Source organism: Diaphorina citri, unplaced genomic scaffold (assembly GCF_000475195.1).
Source record: "Diaphorina citri unplaced genomic scaffold, Diaci psyllid genome assembly version 1.1 scaffold744, whole genome shotgun sequence".
Taxonomy (NCBI): Eukaryota; Metazoa; Arthropoda; class Insecta; order Hemiptera; family Psyllidae; genus Diaphorina; species Diaphorina citri.
The window spans coordinates 25,494-44,297 of record NW_007378177.1 but is presented as its reverse complement, the minus strand read 5'-3'; the positions used below and the strand labels follow the sequence as shown (position 1 = coordinate 44,297).

The window sequence follows — 18,804 nt, the reverse complement described above, 5'->3', positions numbered from 1 at the left end:
GCAAACAATTAGGAATCGGGAGCACTTATATAATCTGAAATTAATATTCCCAAATCATACGCCGATCTAGATGTCCAAATTTTATCGATATATATTTTCAAACTTCGTCAGCCAGAGGGATCACTCGTTTGTCAACTCTGGAATGATCGACGTGGTTAAATTGTGCATTCGAAAAATTGGCGTTTTGAGAAGAAGAATTGGACGGAAAGTGATAGCGGTTAAGTCGAAATTTAGTGGACAAACTACAAAGTCAAATTATTTTGTAGGTGTAACCTTTAAATAATCTGAAATTAATATTCCCAAATCATACGCCGATCTAGATGTCCAAATTTTATCGATATATATTTTCAAACTTCGTCAGCCAGAGGGATCACTCGTTTGTCAACTCTGGAATGATCGACGTGGTTAAATTGTGCATTCGAAAAATTGGCGTTTTGAGAAGAAGAATTGGACGGAAAGTGATAGCGGTTAAGTCGAAATTTAGTGGACAAACTACAAAGTCAAATTGTTTTGTAGGTGTACAACCTTTAAGTGTTTTAGCGACCAAAAGGTTTTTAACTTTTAGAAAGGTAGTTCTTTGTGTCCATTACTGATCCATTGTATTTTCAAGGTTATTTTTCTCGATAATTTTCAAGTGGTAAAATAAGTGTTTTCAGTGTTAAGTACTTTGGATAAGACTGCCCACAGTAACTACCCTACTTTGAATCTTCTGAGTGCACTCACTGGATTGGTGAGAGTGATCACTCCCCTGGACATTTGATAGCAAAGTTCTGCAAAAGACACCATGATCTTCCAAGTAAGTCATAATTGAATACTTCCCTTGTAACCTTGTATGCCGGGTCACATAATCGGTAGGTAATCGATTCTGGAAATTAATCGATGGCTCCCAAAAATAATTGACAGTATCGATTTTCAAAATAATGTGTTTTTGACTCACTAGGTACTTCTCTTTTCAATCAACAAATAGGCTGTCTTACCTAGTTAAATACCAGTGAAAACTGTGAAAGGGACCAGGTGATATAATCATCAATTCATCATTTTAGTGGAGATGTCAAAATCACACATTAGAATATTACACAATACCAATGATACATACAATGGATCAGATATTAGTGGAGATGTCAAAATCACAATACATTACCTACCTATTTGTACTATTGCACAATACAATGGTAGTGGAGATGCCAAAATCACATATTAGTGGAGATGTCAAAAACACATTTCAATTTCACATTAACCTTCTTTTACCGTTTACCCGAATCACCCCTTATACATATTGTTCTCGAAATTTCTGGCTTTCTCCTATCCTGTCTTCCTTTGCTCTTCGGTTTCGGTACAATAAACCTTAGGAGTTACAGTTCCGTCTATCAAATCACACACTATCCTGTCTTCCTTTGCTCTTCGGTTTCGGTACAATAAACCTTAGGAGTTACAGTTCCGTCTATCAAATCACACACAAAAAAAAAAAACGAGATAACATCCCACCCAGTATAAAAACGAATATATTATTAGATTCACAAGATAATTAATTACCCATATTAATTATTATTTACTGAGATAATTACCCTTATAACGGAGGCGAATCACATTACCTTACTCGGTGGTAACTTCTAATTAGCTGAGATTAAATATTATGATTTACATCATTTACATAGGTTGGTATTCTAGGTACTCTCAGTTCACACTATGGGAATTTATGCTACCACTTGTGCCCGAGTGGTCACTGACGCTCAACCTGGAGGTGCTGGGTTCGAATTCCGGCCAGGGCGATTTTTTTTAACATTTCTAGTATATTCTGATCATACCTAATGTACCTACTATGTTCTTAAATCTATAAAATATACGAGACCTTGTTTAGACTGCTGGGGTAAAGAGGCTTTTTAGTCTCATTCGGGCAAGATAAACAAGGTATATTCTAATCTCTCTATTCTATTCCATTTGATAGGATGTAGAATAATGTACCTTGAAGTATGCGAAAGCGTAGTAGAGGTACAATATTTTAAAGCTGGTTTTGAAAATAATCACACCACAGGTTAATATAGAGATAAGATAAAAAAAAAGATAAGAATCATCATAGATCACATATTCGTATACCCTGTAATGTCCACACCATTATTTACGACCTTCTGCTCCTCAGAATATCTTGCCTACCTCAATAATTACTTTACCTCCAACTAAATTAATAAAATTACAATTAAAATTATATCGAGTTATCGAGCCCATTAAAGCCATATTTGATAAAATATCACTGTATGGCAATCGGACTAAGTAACGATAGTTATATGACATACAGGGACATTCATAGCTGATCGGGGCCCGGGGCAACTCCAATAAAACTGGACTTCAACCCTCTCACAAAAATTAAAACTTTCTATCTCAATAAGTATGTACCTATAGCGATTAGCGAAGCTATAGGTATTATGCAATGAGAAAGTACGTATTGTACCTAATCGGCCGAATTTTAAAAATTGGGAAATTGGCGGAAATATCCGTTTCAGGGTCCCTTGAGTCCATAAAAGTGATTTTTTAGCCCATGGCCTGTACGCACGTATGTCTTGTCCGGGAGATGCGTGAATGCCTATAGTTTGAAGCGCCGCACCGCCCGTCCTATATTAACAATAAAATGGAGTTTCATTCCAAGTACTCGTATTTTTAATTAGCTTTTTTTTTAGTCCTCTCTATAAAAAAAAAAAAAAAAAAAAAAAAAAAAAAAGAGCGGAATCAATATCGTTACATTAATATTGAACTGACCAGAAAAAAATCAACTTTACACTAAGGACGATCTTTCCCTCTTTTTTACTTGCAAGTTGTAAGCGCTAGGTCGCGGGTTCAATTCCCGCCCGAAGCGGATTTGGGAAAAATTGAGGTTCCTGTCTTTATTCGCTTTAGGGACGATAAGACCTGAGCAGTTACAGTCCAATCTATCAAACCTCTTCAAAATTACGAAGACTATAATACGTACAATTGTACCTATACCTACTTACGAGTTTGCCAATTTTTTTCGGACATGCCATCACCGCACCGTAGAAAAGGTAGGTAGTACCTTAAGTATTTTCTACATAATACTAGACTTTGGAGTTTACCAACAATAGAGAACAAAATGTTAAGCGATTTGAGAGCAACAAATTCGGGGCAAGAATATTTCTGTTTTTGATTTTTCTATTTTTCCCGAAGACATGTTTGATTCTTGAGAGGTATCAAAAGAAAGGTAATTTTGTTGACTTTTAGAAACTGTGATCAGTTTTGAAAAAACTTAAGTTGTTAAAAAAAGAAAATTAAAAATACAAGACAAGTTCAAAACAAAGGAAAACAACGAAGTTCAAACTCAATGAAAATCGGGTTATTGATCATGAACGTCTTTTAAGCTTCCAACTCTTCTAATGAGCCTTAACGTCACTGTATGACTGCATTGACTGCTGAAGCTAGCCACCCACTATCAGGTAGATCTAATCAGGTGTAGCTGTCGTCAGGTCTACCTGATGGTGAATGGCTGGCCTAAGATTTTAGGTTGTGGTTATGTACCGAGTTGGGTTAGGTAAGGTTCGTGAACTAACCTTGTTTTTAAGTTACCACTCCCATACCAAACTCTAGAAACAATGTCCTGTCTCCACTAGTCCGAGCTAAACCCAACCCGGTACACAACCACGACCTAAGTCACTGAAAAGGATAGAGTTTCACCCTCCAACGATAGACTTTAACCACCCCTTCTTTCTGTTTCAGACACACCACCTTCTGGCCTGCGCCACCCTCTTCGCCTCCTGCCTCTCCTCCATCTCCGCCAGTCTCTACCACTCTCCCAGCACCTACTACCCCTCCTACTACGCCCCCTCTTATCCGTCCTACTTCGCCCCCACCTACTACTCCCAAGGCGGGCATCTCCCGTGGGCAACCTACCCGTATACGCCGGTCGCTCGCGTGCCGGTAGCTGCAGCTGTACCTGCGGTACCTGCAGTCCCGGCTGTCCCAGCTGTGCCAGCAGTCCCGGCTGTCCCAACGTACAAGTACGTAACGGTCATTCCGCAAAACGCACCGCCGCATGGTTACTCCGTCAGCTGGTTCCGCAAACACCTTGCCACCGTGCCCGTCTATCCGCTTCGACCGTACCCAGTGATTCCGCAGTACGCCCAACAGGGTGCGCTGGTGCCTTACGCTCAACAGACCGCACTGCCTCATGTCCATATTGCTCAACAGAGCGCGGTAGTTCCGCATCTTCACAGCGCCGTACCTCACGCACATATTGCCGAGCAAAGCGCAGTAGTACCACATGTTCACAGTGCGATACCTCACGCACATATAGCCCAACAGAGCGCAGTACTTCCGCATGTCCATAGCGCCGTACCTCACGCTTATATAGCCCAACAAAGCGCAGTAGTACCGCATGTTCACAGCGCAGTACCTCATACACACGTTACTCAACAAAGAGCGGTAGTGTCGCACGTTCATTCAAGCTCCGTAGTTCCTCATATTCACGCTAGTGGCGTGTCGTACGCCGGCGGATCCATTCACCCTCATGTCCATACGCCTTACCCGTATCGAGCTGCCGCGTCTATATGTTGAGCGTAAGGTTGAAAGACGCAAGCGCCGCCACGCGGTTTGAAAGGTTACCGCGCGCTAACCAAAGAATGCTTATAGGGTCTTTTTCAGTGCGCACACTATCGAAAGTTAGCTCAATTTTATTTTTTTAGACTTTAGTTTTTTTTCTGCCTTTGACTTCTCTGTGATCTTTCTTCTAGAATCTAGACAACCATTTTCTTCTCATCTGTCTAGGATTTTAGGATAGTTATTGAAAACATAGCAAGGGCTACGTTCGCAGTCCGATGGATTGAATGAAATTCGGCACCAACAAAGAAAACAAATAAGAGGCCGTTCAGCCAATTCCTGATAGGTTACTGTGAACGCAAGTATTATTTCCCCTGTTAAGATTAAGCTGATCATTGACGATTGTTCCAAAGCAAACAGGATTGGGTCATGAGACGCTCTGAAAATTCTAAAAGCAAAATCGGGATGGAATCAGGATTGTTTCTCTTTGGTGATTCTACATGGTTTTCCATCGCTGCTCTCATCATTTCACATCCTCATGTCTAAACGATCGTCAGTCGTCAGCTTGAAGTGAGATTCACGCAAAACGAGACCATACGAAGAGTCCTGTCTTGTCCCGTATTTTTTCCGGGAGATTAGACGAGAAATAATGTCTCGCCACTTAAAAAAGTCTCTTTTATATAGGTATTGAAAATCTCTCTCTTTTTTCCCACTTTTCCTCTAGAGAAAATTCCTTCCTTAGTTCAATTTTTATAGCCATGTAAATAGTATGTTTTGTACAATATTATTTTGTTTTTATAAAAATAAAGTGTAATAACAATAAAAAAAACTATAGCGAAGTGTTTTATTAAGCGCTAGGTTGCGGGTTCTATTCCATGACTAGCTTTATCCTAAACAGACATGGTTCGTTCTCGGAACGGCTGGCTATCTCCTATCCTATCCTCCCTCTCTCTTCTTTTTCGGGACGATAGGACCTCCGTTGTTACAGTTCCCTCTATCAATCAAATCAAGAGGAAGAGAGAGAGAGAGAGAGAGAGAGAGAGAGAGAGAGAGAGAGAGAGCAAGGACAGACAAGAAAAAATCTCAATATTATTGTTATTAAATTATCTGTCGTAACATATTTATTTTTACTGTGTAGGTAAGTAGGTATCTATATTACACACACTCTCAACTTGTGACTTTCAGTAAAAATAGAAAGCACGCAAAACGAAGAATCCCTAAATTCCTCAAGTTGAGTACTGGGTTCGCATCCCGGACCGGAATTTTCTGACCAACCTTTTCCGTACGAGAACAGGCTGGGATGTAGAATGTGCATTGATTAAAGTGGGTAATGCGAAAGCGGTTCCGAACTGTTCTCGGAACGGCTGGCTTTCCTCTATCCTGTCCGCCTTCTCTCTTCGACGGTCAACATGAGGCAACATGCTTCAAAGATTTTGCATTGGATTTTGGATTGATATTATGGTCTTAGAGCGCCTTTACGACCAATAGATCACTAAGCCCCATAGTGACAATGGACTGCTTCCAGTGACCTATATGTCCAATATGTCCATATGTCACGTACTTTGAGGCGATTTCGGGACTATAGGACCTCCGCTGTTGCATTTCCCCCTTGGGTACAATAGTCCCACATACTAGACTCCGCATAAAGGAATTTCGTCAGAAAAGACCCCCCGTCAATGTAATGTAATGCATTTCCAACTATCACATAAGTCCCACATACTAGACTCCGCATAAAGGAATTTCGTCAGAAAAGACCCCCCGTCAATGTAATGTAATGCATTTCCAACTATCACATATAGGTATGTAATTTATGAGAGAGTTCACACGACACGATTTTTTCCCGAACGACAAGTGGGAACGGACCTCTAGGTCTCTTGATTCATCCCGGAATATCACTTACCTTCTCCCTTCTTTTCCCCCTCGCTTACAGGGTGAGGAAAAAGTAAATAGAAACAGAGAGGAAGACAAAAGGAAGGAAGGAATTTTTAATTATGTTAAGCATATTTAAATGCTAGTCACAAATATCGATCCCCAATTATTACGCCTAGCTTTGTTTTTCCCCTCTCCAAAGCTCCTGCTTTTCCCTAGGGATGGAAAACGAAAAAGAGGGATTTTTTTCTTCGTACATCTTTTTTCTATTGTTCGTCCGAAATCTAAACGATGTATACCGAATGTGATACGGCAAGGGTACCAATTATTGGGCCATGTCAAAAATGTGGTAGTTTGTTTGCAAATAATGCGCGCTTGGTGTAATATTACCTTGAGCTTAACTAGGCTTGCCAAATATCCAAAATGTCGATTCGGGACGCGAATCCGTGAACATAATTGCCAAATCCGCGAACATAATCGCAAAATCCGCGAACAAAATCGCCAAATCCGCGACCAAAATCGCCAAATCCGCGAACAAAATCGCCAAATCCGCGAACAAAATCGCCAAATCCGCGAACAAAATCGCCAAATCCGCGAACAAAATCGCCAAATCCGCGAACAAAATCGCCAAATCCGCGAACAAAATCGCCAAATCCGCGAACAAAATCGCCAAATCCGCGAACAAAATCGCCAAATCCGCGAACAAAATCGCCAAATCCGCGAACAAAATCGCCAAATCCGCGAACAAAATCGCCAAATCCGCGAACAAAATCGCCAAATCCGCGAACAAAATCGCGAAATCCGCGAACATAATCGCCAAATCCGCGAACAAAATCGCCAAATCCGCGAACATAATCACGAAATCCGCGAACATAATCGCGAAATCCGCGAAAAAAATCACCAAATCCGCGAACATAATCGCGAAATCCGCGAAAAAAATCACCAAATCCGCGAACATAATCGCGAAATCCGCGAAAAAAATCACCAAATCCGCGAACATAATCGCGAAATCCGCGAAAAAAATCACCAAATCCGCGAACATAATCGCGAAATCCGCGAAAAAAATCACCAAATCCGCGAACATAATCGCGAAATCCGCGAAAAAAATCACCAAATCCGCGAACATAATCGCGAAATCCGCGAAAAAAATCACCAAATCCGCGAACATAATCGCGAAATCCGCGAACAAAATCACCAAATCCGCAAACATAATCGCGAAATCCGCGAACATAATCGCAAAATCCGCGAAAAAAATCGCCAAATCCGCGACCATAATCGCCAAATCCGCGAACAAAATCCCGAAATCCGCGAACATAATCGCCAAATCCGCGAACATAATCACCAAATCCGCGAACATAATCGCGAATCACATAGTACGATATGTACATAGGTACGATAGGGTGATAGGTAACTACTATTATAAAAACAGGATAATCGCCAAATCCGCGACCATAATCGCGAAATCCGCGAACATAATCGCGAAATCCGCGAATCCAAGGGACCAGCTCATTTTTTCGTTTAAGGCTGTTTAATACAACATTTTCTCGTTTATAAAGGTTTAGCAAAGAAGTGGAAGAGCAAACTGATGAAAGCATGACAAATTTAAACAAGACAAGTTAAGAACAAATTCTGATTTATAGAGGTAGGTACCTAATTTTAAAGTTAAAAAACGCGTCCCGAATTTTTTCTGGGACAGAAACGGAAATTCGGGACAAAACGCCCCAAAATGAAAAACTGAACGGGACGCCGGGACACCCCCTGAAATTCGGGACTGTCCCGGCCAATTCGGGACGTTTGGCAAGCCTACGATAAATTTTATGACTTAACTTGGACTCAAACCACCAACCTCCAGATTCAAAGTCCAACGCGTTAACAACTGCACCACTGAGGAACACAAAAGGTTCGCAATGTTCACATGAAACATATCAATATTTTGCGCCGTAAAATATCAGCTATTGTATCAAACAACAATGGTGGAACACGTGAATTTCAAACAGACTCATGTTTGGCTTATGAAATGATTGCATGCTTTTCTCTCCAAGGATTTTTCCTGAGGTTTCCGAACCATGTGATACCAAACGTTCATTTTTGTTCGTATGTAATAAATTGAATAATTGAATGAGGGAAGTAAGGGAGCTATTCGTGTAGAAGGCGACCACCATCCGGATACCAACCATGCGCAACGTTGATTAACTTCGGTGAACTGGTATAAAGAGGGTACACATTGTGAAATGGTACAAAGATTGAATTGTAACAGCCCTAAAGGTCGAGTTGAGCTTATACGAACTACAAAGATCTCAATATCGTTCCCAAAGCGAAGAGTAAAGACAGGATATAAGAAAGCCAGCCGTTTTAACGTTCTTCCCGGGCGGGAATCGAACCCGCGACCTAGCTTTTCCAATTCAGACGCGCTACCCTCCAACCTATAACTAAGGTCAGCGTCATCGTCAGCTAGGCTAGTAGGCTAGTACATAAATATGTACGTGTATGTAACCTACTTTGACATATTGTACTGGTGTCATGAGCACGCTAAAAAAATGTTCACCAGTTCACCTGTATAATTTGAAGTTTAGGACACGAGGGATCAAAAGAAAATAGACATGTTTTTTTTTATAGTTTTTGTATTTAAAATTGAAAATTCAACAATCGAGGCAATAAATAATGACTTAGTCGTGGAGAAAAACAAGAGGCATGAGAAAGAAAACGGGGAAATCAGGATAAGAAAGATTTGGCAAGAAAATGAGTAGAAGAGAAATAAGTTTAAGAAAAGATTTGGCAAGAGTGTGAAAGAAATGAGGATTAAGCAAGAAGATAATGGAGAAGACAAATTCGAAGAGATCAAGGTAATAGTGAAGGCTATGATCGATTTGAGTTATCGATCTATCGATTTAAGACAATGGATCACACCCGTCACTACTATTCATGTTAGGTCTCGTGCTGGAACAACTGGAGGGAAAAGGTTAGGGAGAGAATTGGACAAAGATTAGATCCCTGAGGTCTCCCTCTTGTGAAATCAATCCCTCCAATGTTCCCCTTTTAGAGAGGGATTTTTTTCGACTTTCTTCAACTTTTTCAAGCTGTACAAAGTCAGAGAAAGAATCTCCCTTTTGAAGCAGTGGTGCTTAGAAGATCTTGTTTCAACTGGTCAGGCGAACAAGTCCTATCCGAACAGCTCAAAGCCATTATTTGAGTCTGCAAAGATGGAACTTCCCAGTCCAGACCTGCAGGCCCTATTCTCTCCAGAAAGTTTCAGCGTCTCAAAGGGGCAGAATCTAGTGGTAGTACGCCACGGGTTTCACCACGGGCACATAGGGGACCACTGGAGCAGGGGCGTAGACGAGGTTCGCCTTGGGGGCCTTGTAGAGGGACTGGGAGGAAGAGGAGTAGGAGACAACTGGGGCTGGGGCGACGTAGGTCTTGACCACTGGCACAACTGGGGCTGGCGCGACGTATTTGACGACAGGGGCGTGAACGACTGGGGCCGGGGCATGAACGACTGGGGCCGGAGCGTGGTGTTGAACGACAGTGGAGGAGTGGGAGGAAACTACAGGGGCGGAGTACTTGACGACGGGCACGACAGGGGCGGACACGACTACGGGAGCGTAGGGGGCGGCGGAGACGGCGGCCAGGCAGAGGGCGAAGATCTGGTGAAGCAGAAAGGAGAAGAGAGAAACAATCAATAACAATTTATTGATGAGCTGCCCAGAGTCTGGGTTGCCAGATGACACAGCATACTACTCTAACTTGAAAAGATTAATATTAGAGAGAGAGAGATTGGAGTAGAAGGAGAGACTTTAAAACATTTTGAGATTCTCATATTCTTGTCCATATCGAAACACTGAATTGGGCAGATAGGTATGTATAAAATGCTTGATTGAAGACTCGGTGTCTTTATGAAGGTCTGAAAGTTGATTCTATCAATATCTAAGTTATCTCGTAAAGAGAAACAATCAATAAAATTTATTGACGGACTGTCCAAAGTTAGAATCTAATCATCCAAATCTTGCAATTAAACCTAGATAATAGCTACCTCAAAATTATACTGTCGAGAGTGTCGAGCCTTATTTAGACTGGTAAAGAAGTACAGGATATTTTGTTGTTTATTTCAACAGCTTAAACCCAAATTCAAATGAAACTACTGTGAGGAATTCGTAATTTGGGTAGCAACCAAATTGCAATCATGCAGCCCACCTACACATTCAATTAAGATCAACAATCAGTCATCAGTCTCGATTTGGATTAACAATGGGTTCCGATGACAAGGCCATCTTGATCAAGAAGACAATGAAGATTACCAACTTGGTAGTCAGTAATCACCTCAAAGTACGTGACGTATGGACATATAGGTCACTGGAAGCAGTCCATTGTCACTAGGGGGCTTAGTGATCTATTGGTCGTAAAGGCGCTGTTACAGTGGGATAAATTTCCACATCACTGTATTAAAATGTCTCTCCTGAAAAGTAGCAAAAATCACATAGGCCGTTCTTCTTGGGAACGATTCTAATGTAGATAGCCTTTGTTGTGTGGAATGATCTTCTTTGTGAAGAAGAGATTTGATGAAAAATTTTGTGAGACTAAGCATTGTGTGTCAGTGTGCCCTGCGTTCCTTTAGCCTTTGGTCAATGTGGAACAAAGAAAACTTTACAGTTATTGAGTCTAGAAAAAAATATAATAGAACAAATATGTAAACATCAGTACCTATAAGATAGGTATGATCTCTTGAAACTGAATTGACCAGATTGGCTAATTGTGACGTTTTCATTTGAGGGAATATCGGCATGAAGTGAATGATTACGTGAAGTAGTTTATTTTTGCCTTTATTATTATTGGATTAATTATGATAAGTATTTGTTTTCTCAGAATAGACACTTCTTGGTTTTCGGTTAAAATTAAAAACTATAGGTATTTATTATTTTTTTTTCTTCAAAACTTGCAGAAAATTAATTAGAATTCTTGGCAGAGAATGCAGAGATAGAGTCGTTCTTTCAATTTGACTTTCCAACGAGGGGAATACCAATATTTGTCTATTCTTTTGAAACATCGTATATTTAACGTGTGAATTCTTAGTTTCAATAATAATTGTTGTTCTAGTTTTTAATCTTGTGTGATGGATTTTTTTCCGTCAAAACATCTTTGCTTTCCATGACAACTGCCAGAAAAATCTTGAGTTTTTACAGCCTCACTGTCATTAATACCTATGTCATTAATCCAGCATTAGTAGGTACCAATTTAGATACCTTTATAAAAAAGTAAAAATAATAATGGAAAGTAAAGAGAACCAATTCATCCTATTCCAAACCTTCCCTATGGACAATGTGTTGTCCATAATTATACCTTCAGACCCACTGAACTTTATGGAAGAATTGAAAACCCATGAAATTAGTTTGGAAACTTATAAAAAGAGATTTTAAGAGCAGACTGACTTTTAAAATAGAGAGGCGATTTCGTTGCACCTTAGTGTATGATGGACGTGCGTAAGCCATGATGTGGGTATATGGGTTATGACTATTTCATTATCAATGGTGCCAATGTAGATCGATTCAATACTAGTTGTTGTAGAAGGTGACAGTGATTTCCACGAAATGGTAAATGATGATAATTTCATTGCAAGTGTCTATACTAGTGATCCAGAAAAGTCCCCGACACTTGCCAGCCTAGTTATCTTGGCTGGTAGCTCGTCTGCCTTGTAAGCGCTAGACCGCTGGTTCGATTCCCGTCCGGAGACGTTTTTATCCTAAAGCCTAAACAGATAAGGTTCATCCTCGGAACGACTGGCTATCTCCTATCCCATCTTCCTTCTCTCTTCACTTTCGGGACGATAAGACCTCAGCGCTTACAGTTCCCAAACCTCTTTCTTAAAAAAAAAGATATTAAGAAAAATAGCAAATGGCATTTTATCACCCTCGTATTTTCCTAATCCTCCTCCTCCTCCTCCTTCCTCTTCCTTCTCTCTCCCTCTCCCCCCTTTAACCCTGGGGATAACCTAACCTAGTTTCCACGTGGCCAAAGGATTTCCACGTGCATTAGTGACGTCAGAAGCGACCTATTTCCCCTCGTTCATTCATATGGATTTCCCTCCCTGGGGATTTTTTCCCTCCGTCCTTCATGGTGAATTCCCTCCCTGGGGATTTTTTCATGGGAAAGAGGCGTTTATCAATGGCTTTTCCTATTGACCCAGTTTTCACGTGGAATACACGTGTCCCATTGACGTCAGAGGTGACCTAATTCCCTCCGTTCATTCATAGGAAATTCCCTCCCTGAGTATTTTTTCGTGTGAAATACTGGAAAAGAGACGATTATCAATGGTTTTTAGCTTTGTCAAGGGTAAGGGTTTCAAAGTCAGGCGAGCAGTACATGTACGGGGCCATTGTCACTGTGTACACTGAGATGCAGCAGAAGAGGGTCAGTTTTTGCCGTGAAAATTCCTAATGGTCAATAGCAAACAACCCAGGTTATGAACAAAAATTCTCGCTCTCAAGTCAGACTGAAACAAATTTTGGCAATCAGATGTTTGGAATTGCTTCAGTGCAGCTTGGGAGCCAGTATGTTGTTCATAAGCATGACTCAAAATAGGTCCGAGTACATCATGTTTGAGTTCTGCTGAAAGCTATGCGTCTTTACTTGCTCGGTTTCGTTCGGCAACAATCGGGATCATTCGGCATTTGTACATCGACAGACCCAAGTGGGGTATGATTATAGCTTGTATTACTCTCCATTCGGTGGCAAGCTACCCGCCTCCTGTTGTCAAATTTGTTTAGCTTGTCACTCAGCCTGAGGGGGGTCGGGAAAAGCCATACTGAGCGATTGCCCAAGTAGTTACTGATCCGAATACTAACCACGCGCAACTCTGCTCTTGGGAATTGAAACTGATTCATTCTTCAATGTGCTATCACTTCTGACTTTTAAAATAGAGAGGCGATTTCGTTGCACCTTAGTGTATGATGGACGTGCGTAAGCCATGATGTGGGTATATGGGTTATGACCATTCCATTATCAATGGTGCCAATGTAGATCGATTCTATACTAGTTGTTGTAGAAGGTGACAGTGATTTCCACGAAATGGTAAATGATGATAATTTCGTTGCAAGTGTCTATACTAGTGATTCAGAAAAGTCCCCGACACTTGCCAGCCTAGTTATCTTGGCTTGTAGCTCGTCTGCCCTGTAAGCGCTAGACCGCTGGTTCGATTCCCGTCCGGAGAGGTTTTTATCCTAAAGCCTAAACAGAAAGGTTCATCCTCGGAACGACTGGCTATAAATTCGTGAGATGGCGCCACATTTTATATTCAATGATGGGAAAAGTTACCCCTATATGGGCAATCTATCCCCCACTTACAATTTTGGCAATCAGATGTTTGGAATTGATGCTTCAGTGCAGCTTGGAAGCCAGTATGTTGTTCATAAGCATGACTCAAAATAGGTACATCATGTTTGAGTTCTGCTGAAAGCTATGCGTCTTTACTTGCTCGGTTTCGTTCGATAAGAATCGGAATCATTCGGCATTTGTACATCAACAGACCCAAGTGGGGTATGATTATAGCTTGTAAGGTTTTTACTCTCCATTCGGAGACAAGCTACGCGCCTTCTGTTGTCAAAAGGTGTTTAGCTTGTCACTCAGCCTGAGGGGGGTCGGGAAAAGCCATACTGAGCGATTGCCCAAGTAGTTTCTGATCCGAATACTAACCACGCGCAACTCTGCTCTTGGGAATTGAAACTGATTCATTCTTCAATGTGCTATCACTTCTGACTTTTAAAATAGAGAGGCGATTTCGTTGCACCTTAGTGTATGATGGACGTGCGTAAGCCATGATGTGGGTATATGGGTTATGACTATTTCATTATCAATGGTGCCAATGTAGATCGATTCAATACTAGTTGTTGTAGAAGGTGACAGTGATTTCCACGAAATGGTAAATGATGATAATTTCATTGCAAGTGTCTATACTAGTGATCCAGAAAAGTCCCCGACACTTGCCAGCCTAGTTATCTTGGCTGGTAGCTCGTCTGCCTTGTAAGCGCTAGACCGCTGGTTCGATTCCCGTCCGGAGACGTTTTTATCCTAAAGCCTAAACAGATAAGGTTCATCCTCGGAACGACTGGCTATCTCCTATCCCATCTTCCTTCTCTCTTCACTTTCGGGACGATAAGACCTCAGCGCTTACAGTTCCCAAACCTCTTTCTTAAAAAAAAAGATATTAAGAAAAATAGCAAATGGCATTTTATCACCCTCGTATTTTCCTAATCCTCCTCCTCCTCCTCCTTCCTCTTCCTTCTCTCTCCCTCTCCCCCCTTTAACCCTGGGGATAACCTAACCTAGTTTCCACGTGGCCAAAGGATTTCCACGTGCATTAGTGACGTCAGAAGCGACCTATTTCCCCTCGTTCATTCATATGGATTTCCCTCCCTGGGGATTTTTTCCCTCCGTCCTTCATGGTGAATTCCCTCCCTGGGGATTTTTTCATGGGAAAGAGGCGTTTATCAATGGTTTTAAAAAAAAAAAAAAAAAAAAAAAAAGATATTAAGAAAAATAGCAAATTATGGCATTTTATCACCCTCGTATTCTCCTAATCCTCCTCCTCCTCCCCCTCCTTCCTCTTCCTCCTCTCTCCCTCTCCCCCTTTAACCCTGGGGATAACCTAACCTAGTTTCCACGTGGCCAAAGGATTTCCACGTGCATTAGTGACGTCAGAAGCGACCTATTTCCCCTCGTTCATTCATATGGATTTCCCTCCCTGGGGATTTTTTCATGGGAAAGAGGCGTTTATCAATGGCTTTTCCTATTGACCCACTTTTCACGTGGGGTACACGTGTCCCATTGACGTCAGAGGTGACCTATTTCCCTCGTTCATTCATAGGAAATTCCCTCCCCGAGTATTTTTTCGTGTGAAATAGTGGAAAAGAGACGTTTATCAATGGCCTGTTACAGTGAGGCATGCTTCAAAGCAACAAAGCTCTAAGACCATAATATCAATTCAATGCAAAATCTTTGAAGCATGTTGCCTCATCGTCGTTTGATCGTCGATTGAGATGGTTTTGAAGCATGTTTCAGGACATACCTCAGTGGAATTTCGCTTTAAGAGAATCTATTATGAGGGGCGTTCTCAGGCTAACCAGGCCTGGTCCTATTGCCTTGGTCCAAAAAGGGACCCTTCCTTACAACATCTTTTATAACAATAATACTAGGTAGTCGTATTTTACTTTCCTTTAAAAAGAGAGAGATAGTTTTCGTAGTGAATAGCTTCCTAGTGACCAAAAAAACACAATGTTGTGGCTCTTCTCTAAAGAGGAGTTAACTAAAAACAGCTGGTTTTGAGCCCTCTTAAGGAGACACAACACTAAAGGGACAGGATAAATGCGACTGGATTAACCCCCTGTAAGCCGTCCTGCCTATTATACAACAGTTCGTTGTCAGTTCATAATTCGTATGAGTAGTATATGGCTAGTACGAATCGTATAAGGCGGATGATATGGCATATCTGAGTTATCAGCGAATAGATGGAATTCCGATCCTAAATCAGTAAGGATGAGTCAAACATAAGTCATTCGTACTTCTAAATGAGTCATTGAATCAACCGGTTGATTGGTATTGCACCGAATGCAACCGTTGACGTGATTCGGTTCATGCGGTTGCGATTGTCTATCAGAATATCAGTTGGAATTTATTCTATTGCTATTCAATGGACTATTCGTATATTATTAGTTTTATTACGATCACTATGGGGTAATTGTTTGCAATTACGTATTAGCATCACCGAATTGATGTAATGATGTCCAAATTTGGAGTCTCTTGTTTTACAACGGAAAGTGAGGTCGAGGTTTCTGAGTACCTAATTTAGCTGAAATTTTGAAAATAGGGATCTGTGCTTTGTCAAATCACTAAAGGCACACCTAAATATAATCCTAATAGATCCCTAGATTCCCAACATTCCTAGATTCCCAACATTTAGGGCTCTTTAGAACAAAGTCAGACTTTGATTTAATAACACTTATATCACTTATTTTTTTCTATTGATTTGGGCTACTTTTTCAACAAGTAGATTTGGTTCGGGTCACTTCTTCAACTAAAAAGATGGACACAACACTTTTTCACTAGATTTTGTAGGTACTGTTATTTGATAAAATCAAAGAAAAACTAACAAAAACGACCACGATTTCACTGACGAACACAAGAAAACAAAAGGTTTGTACTTACAGTTGCGGCGTACATGTTAAGAGTTGGTTTGGAAAAAGGTTTTGAGTGAAGAACTGTGTCAGTTGATGGAATGTGAAGCTTTAATCTTGATCTTGATCCAGCCTGGTTTTATATAGATCAAAAGACACATAATCTGACCATCCTTGATGTGAGGTTGTCTAATTGTGATCCAACATGTGTTCTTCCTGATCTACAGGGTGAATCAGAGAATCCGAGAACAGAGACAAACAGAAAGTAGACTAGTGTCTAGCTGTGGTACTATAAACAGGGAGAAGAAGAGCTAACCCTAACCAGCCTAGCTAGCTGGCAGTTCTTCAAAGGGTTCCTTCTGCTTTCAAAGAACAAGCACAAGTCCTCACAATGGTTGACTGCGGTTCAGGACGAGCCAATTAAACAACCTTAGTGGTGCAGTGGCTAATGCCCGTCACACACGTTCAAGTATGCTTCACAGGTGACTTGTCAAGCAAGAAGCTTGAACTTGTTTAGCGGAAAAAGATCACAAGCATTAGGCAGCCTGAAATGCCGCCTGTTGCTTGATGGAAATTCAACCTGATTCTACATGCCTGTTATTGCCCACCACACACCTTCAAACATACTTGGAAAACAGCCCTAAAGGACAGGTTAGGCTTCTACGAAAAATCTCAGTTCATAACACCATACTGAAATTATTGAGGACATTCTAATAGTGTTGTCCACACAACTTGGCTCACCCTGTATGGATATAACAATTATCCGCCGAGATCCGACCTTTCAAATTACGCGCATTCAATAAATAATTCATCATCGTTCGATCTACGACACATAGATCAGTGCCTTTTGCTCCGAGGGCGTTAACACGTACAATGGAATTGACGAACAGCACGAATACCTATTGTTCTTCTATCTATTTACATTGTCTATTATTTTGCCTATCTGATATGGGGCAGCTACTTAATAAGCTACTCCTACTCTTACAGAAGTTGATTGAATTTCGCAGTTTTGCATCCGTTCCAGCGAAATACCAAGGATTGGACACATTCCTATCTAAATTTCGATACCCTTTTTTCTTCAAATAACTTCTTGTATAACTCCAGTGATCTATCAAGCAACTGGCAATCCAAATTTTACAATTGTTGAACCCTTTGCCTTTGAACAAACTTTGACTGACATATACCTACCAGCTTACAACTGTAAAAGTGACAATACCTAATAATACTTGAGGTAGATAAGTTTGGATACTTTTATTTACAAGATGGCTGCCCTACATCAGTGCTTTTCACTAGTTCATACAATCTTGTCAGCATAACGAATATATGGTTTCCATCATAGACGGGAAGCGAGAAGGAACACAGAGATGAGGCACGACTGAATTACATCGACCAAGTTCTGAAGTACTTCGGGACTAGCTCTTACACGGAGATGAAGACGAAAACATCAAATAGAGACGAGTGGCGATCTACAAACCAATCCTAGGATCGATAAACATGATATAATCTTGGAACAGGACACAGGCATCCAGAGAACATTCAGATCACTTTGTTGGTAGCGAACGTCCCCCCTGCGTAATGTCAAGTAAACAATACCTTAATAGGCTGTGTCTATGATCTGGAAACTGGCATTCGGAGCATTCATATATCCTTAAGAGTCCTAGGCTAATTATCTCAACTTTTAGCTTTGTCAAGGGTAAGGGTTTCAAAGTCAGGCGAGCAGTACATGTACGGGGCCATTGTCACTGTGTACACTGAGATGCAGCAAAAGAGGGTCAGTTTTTGCCGTGAAAATTCCTAATGGTCAATAGCAAACAAACCAGGTTATGAACAAAAATTCTCGCTCTCAAGGCAGACTGAAACAAATTTTGGCATATCAATGGTTTTTCCTACAGTTTGACACTTTGACCCAGTTTTCACGTGGGATACACGTGTCCCGATGACGTCATTGGTGACCTATTTTCCCTTGTTCATTCATAGGGAAATCCCTCCCTCAGGTTTGTTATGAGAAAGACTGGAAAAGAGACGATTATCAATGGTTTTTCCTATAGTTTGACACTTTGACCCAGTTTTCACGTGGGATAGACGTGTCTTAATGACGTCATTGAGTGACCCCAGTCACCTGGTTCATTCATGATGAATTCTAGAATTTTCTTCCAGAAGGTTTGGTTTTTACAGTAGGAAAGGGAATTGTGAATTTACTCTGTTTTATCTGGACTCTGGTGTACCTATGTACCTA

At 41.0% G+C, this 18,804-nt stretch overlaps 2 protein-coding genes across 2 annotated transcripts; one reads left to right on the top strand and one right to left on the bottom strand.

The window, feature by feature from the left end:
• The first annotated feature begins 589 nt into the window (after positions 1-589).
• Positions 590-4,670, top strand: LOC103511706 (protein app1-like). The gene is made up of 2 exons (XM_008476442.2): positions 590-796; positions 3,721-4,670. Exons 1-2 carry the CDS (start codon positions 785-787, stop codon positions 4,555-4,557), a joined length of 849 nt encoding a protein of 282 aa, XP_008474664.1. The 5' UTR covers positions 590-784; the 3' UTR covers positions 4,558-4,670.
• Positions 4,671-9,027: 4,357 nt separating this feature from the next.
• On the bottom strand, positions 9,028-16,675 carry LOC103511705 (extensin-1-like). The gene is made up of 2 exons (XM_008476441.1): positions 16,600-16,675; positions 9,028-10,052 (listed from the first exon to the last, which is right to left on the bottom strand). Exons 1-2 carry the CDS (start codon positions 16,612-16,614, stop codon positions 9,681-9,683), a joined length of 387 nt encoding a protein of 128 aa, XP_008474663.1. The 5' UTR covers positions 16,615-16,675; the 3' UTR covers positions 9,028-9,680.
• Between the last annotated feature and the right edge of the window lie 2,129 nt (positions 16,676-18,804).